Consider the following 3556-nt stretch of genomic DNA (forward strand, 5'->3'; position numbering starts at 1 on the left):
ATAAAACCGCTGACATAAGCAACCGATAATGTCTGAAGAGAACCAATTTCTACAGCATTTGCAATGTCAACAGCAAATGCACTAGAGTTGCTGTAATTACTTAGTGAAGTGCCTGCAATTTCAATACTTGATTCGTTCATACTTTCAACGGATTCTGAAACACCAGCAGCAGGTTCTAACAAGGAACGTAAATTACTTAAAAGAGTTAATTCATCTTCCTCGCAATTTGTTCCCGTCAAACCCTGATTTGTGAGTCCATTAATAATTTGTGTTTTCAGAGACCCGATAAACTGTGTCACAGTAGGATTTTCATTAGAACCACAGCCTGCACGAATATTTCCAAAAAGGTTTTCAAGTCCATCCTGATTTATACATTTTGTTTTCAAAGTTTTGACCCCTTGCGTTTTTAGAAATTTCCACAGTTCAGTGGTGGCTCTCAAGGTATGTATCTGAATGCATCTTCCCAAAACGAAGTGTGGCCTGATTCTTCGGAAACGATGCATTTAAACGGCTTGCCATCAGGTGCAACTCTAGCTGAAGCATTTAGGCTGTCAAATAACTCATCCATTTCTTGAATAAAGGTTGCAGTAGCTAATGATCGTGGTGGCAAAATGTCTAAAACAATAAAAATAATTAATTAGTTATTAATAATTGTGAAAGAGCCACTTACTTTGTTGCACTAAATTATATAAATATACAGACACTGTTCGGCTCAAGGTTTGTGCAGCAACTTTAACTTTCATAGCTGTTTGGCCTACTGGATATAAATAAAAATCTTTTAACTTATGTAGACTGCGAAAGATCAGTGGATTTTTCTTGTCTTGCTCATAAGCAATTTTTATATCTGACCACCTGGCTTGCATTAATTGTTGTTGAGTAGCAAAGGTTACAGTGGGAAGCAAAATATTATATTTCCGAAAACATTTCAATAGATGTGGCACATCAAATATGGTAAATATTTTCAATTCATTGTGCACAAAGTAAGGATTATTAATGTCTGATCCCATGTCTTTTATAGCTCTCACGTTAGCAGTGCCCATGTCACAAATGGTGGCCACTATGGGAATGTGAGCCTTACTCGCAGCATCTAACACCTCTCTCAGTACACACTGCAATTTCTGTGCAGAAACGCCGTTGGCTGTAAAGTAATAGGCAAGAGGTTGTTTCCATGCTCGGCAAATTCCCTTATTGCCATCTCATCAAAGGCCAGCGTGCAAAAACGATCCTTTTCATCAAATCGTTGAAGGCAGTGCCCCAGATGAAGGAAAAGGCGTTCATTAATTCCCACATCGAAAGGAATGCTCTGCAGTAATGAAAAAAGTGTTCTTCTTGATGGAAGTACTAAGAGACGTTCTAATAAAGCATAGCATTTTGGGCTTCGTTTATAAATCGCTAAAGACATTATTTTGTCATCCAGTGTCCACCGTCTTCCATGTGGCGAGCGCTTGGCACAACGAATCTGAGACATCATAAAGTTAGATATGGTAGATGGCATGCCTGCAAGGAAAAAAATTATTAGTTTAGAAGTAAATACAAATTATAATTACTTGTTGTTTACCTTTGAAACAATTATTCATTGCTATATTTTCTAAAGTTTTAATCCTTTTCCCTTTTTGTTTGCAAACTTTTTGTAATTTTCTTATGCGACCCTGCTTCCTCTTCACAATAACCATCAACTTTTGCTTTCTTGGTGTTATCTGTGTTGAACACAAGCCTTCAACGTCCTTAAAAAGAGTCCTTCTACATCTAACTGTACTTGAAATTGGTGTGACAGCCCGTTGGGATGGTGACTGCGAGGAATTTGTTTTCTCATGTTCAGTAACTTCACTGTTTGCATTACTTAATGATTTGGTATCCAAAAGAGTCTAAGAAATTGAATTTCAATTAACACCTAAGTTATGTTTTATTGCATAAAGCAAGATAAAAGCAAATCATCTAGAATAATATGTATAATTCAGTACCTGTGGTTCTGGCTTTATTATATATTGGGATATAATGTTTACTTTTTTATTTGCTATCTGGTCGAGTCCCTAAAATTATTATTTTCATTGTAAAATACAAACCTAATTAATATTAAAATACAACCTTCATAACATGGTCCTTCTGGACTTCCAGAATTGTGGGCACTGCATCAGCTTTCAAACGTAAAACTGAGGTACACGGCACAAATCTATCTTTTGTGAAATGCTCATTGCAGATTCTAACATGGCCACATAGTGGTCTATATTTCATTCCCATAGCTTCCTGCCATATTTGCGACCTGTAACACACATGTAATTATTGTACATTGTAAAATAGCAACCTGTTTTTTAGTTTCATCTGGTACAGCTCGATTTTAATCTTTGCAGTAAGGAAACCTCAGTAATAAAAAACCAAACATTCATCTAACATGCATAAACGTATGGGTACTTACACAACAAGATAATAAATTTTCTGTTTACCTGTCTGTGCTACGGGGAAAGCAAAATAAATGCTTTACGTCGTCTTCAGAATTACCGCACACAATACAAAATCTCATTTTCCGGTGAATGATGATTATTGAAACCACACAAACCCACAAATAGAATCCAAGTGCATGTAACTTTCGAAAGATTTCTGTAAATACAAAAGGGCCTCTACAAACGTTTTGTAGTAAGTGTGATAAAGACAGATAAATACGATTTGTAATGTACTGAACAATGATGAAAAAAACTGCCTTCTTTTTGGATCTACTTTCCCGTCTGGTGTGGTCTGTGATTTGAATGATCTTTATCTTGCAATTCCATAAGTTAAGTACTCCAAAGCTACTAAAGGTCCCCATGTGAATCCATCCAAACGCTTCTATTAAATCAATCATTATATATAGGTAAATATTTAAAAAAAAAGTGTTGTTGGGGATTGTTTTATCAAATTTCAAAAAATTTTACCTAAATGATAAAATCACTGCAAAAATCTTCAAAACCGGGTGGATGCGGTTCTCTAGTTGCTACTTCAATAATCTAATTCTTTTGTTGTAACTGGACATTAACAGACATTACAATACAAACTTCCAGGCCCAGTTCAGATCAAGCTACCATAGTGGAATTGGTGAATATGTTAAGAGTATGTACAATTCTTTTTTATTAGAGGCCATTTTTGTAAATTAGAAATCACGCTCCTTTACCTAAAAATAAATTATTAGTAAACTACTTCCAATATTGGTGTAGTGCATATACTTCTTAATAAAAAAGATATTCAAATACTTGCAAACATCTTAAAAGCATTTAGCTTGTTTAAGTCATATTCATCAACATAAAACATTGTGGTGTGTACGTGAGCATTTTCAAATACACAAGTAAGTATAGGTATATTAAGTTCAAAACTCTGACATCAATAAGATGATGATTATGATGGCAAAATCAGATGGAAGAATACTATATGCAATATCAAATTACTTAGTTAAAGGTGTAGAAAATGTGAGAAATAATTGTACATACCTACTATAAGAATCCAAATTTAAAAAATATATACATTTTCAATCAATATTTACTTCATTACTTAAACTGTATTCACATAATCTTCACGTATAAAACTTAAA

At 34.3% G+C, this 3556-nt stretch overlaps 2 protein-coding genes across 2 annotated transcripts; both read right to left on the reverse strand.

Annotated features, from left to right (window-relative positions):
* Positions 1-251: 251 nt before the first annotated feature.
* Positions 252-874, reverse strand: LOC130902988 (uncharacterized). Its single transcript, XM_057815274.1, has 2 exons — positions 671-874; positions 252-615 (listed from the first exon to the last, which is right to left on the reverse strand). The coding sequence occupies exons 1-2, from the start codon at positions 861-863 to the stop codon at positions 437-439; spliced, it is 372 nt and encodes a 123-aa protein (XP_057671257.1). The 5' UTR covers positions 864-874; the 3' UTR covers positions 252-436.
* A 49-nt stretch (positions 875-923) lies between these two features.
* On the reverse strand, positions 924-2617 carry LOC130902991 (uncharacterized). Its single transcript, XM_057815277.1, has 5 exons — positions 2442-2617; positions 2086-2260; positions 1962-2030; positions 1559-1865; positions 924-1497 (listed from the first exon to the last, which is right to left on the reverse strand). Exons 1-5 carry the CDS (start codon positions 2516-2518, stop codon positions 1100-1102), a joined length of 1026 nt encoding a protein of 341 aa, XP_057671260.1. The 5' UTR covers positions 2519-2617; the 3' UTR covers positions 924-1099.
* Positions 2618-3556: the final 939 nt, after the last annotated feature.

This window comes from Diorhabda carinulata, chromosome Y, assembly GCF_026250575.1.
Source record: "Diorhabda carinulata isolate Delta chromosome Y, icDioCari1.1, whole genome shotgun sequence".
Classification (NCBI taxonomy): Eukaryota; Metazoa; Arthropoda; class Insecta; order Coleoptera; family Chrysomelidae; genus Diorhabda; species Diorhabda carinulata.

What these genes read in the sequence shown, in the direction of transcription:
- LOC130902988 (XM_057815274.1), bottom strand. Translation starts at nt 863, where the DNA reads ATGCAAGCCAGGTGGTCAGATATAAAAATTGCTTATGAGCAAGACAAG. An exon ending in ATATAATTTAGTGCAACAAA is followed by an intron (nt 616 to 670) that starts GTAAGTGGCTCT and finishes TTATTGTTTTAG; the next exon opens with ACATTTTGCCACCACGATCA.
- LOC130902991 (XM_057815277.1), bottom strand. Translation starts at nt 2,518, where the DNA reads ATGAGATTTTGTATTGTGTGCGGTAATTCTGAAGACGACGTAAAGCAT. An exon ending in TAATAAAGCCAGAACCACAG is followed by an intron (nt 1,866 to 1,961) that starts GTACTGAATTAT and finishes TCAATTTCTTAG; the next exon opens with ACTCTTTTGGATACCAAATC. An exon ending in AATGAATAATTGTTTCAAAG is followed by an intron (nt 1,498 to 1,558) that starts GTAAACAACAAG and finishes TTTTCCTTGCAG; the next exon opens with GCATGCCATCTACCATATCT.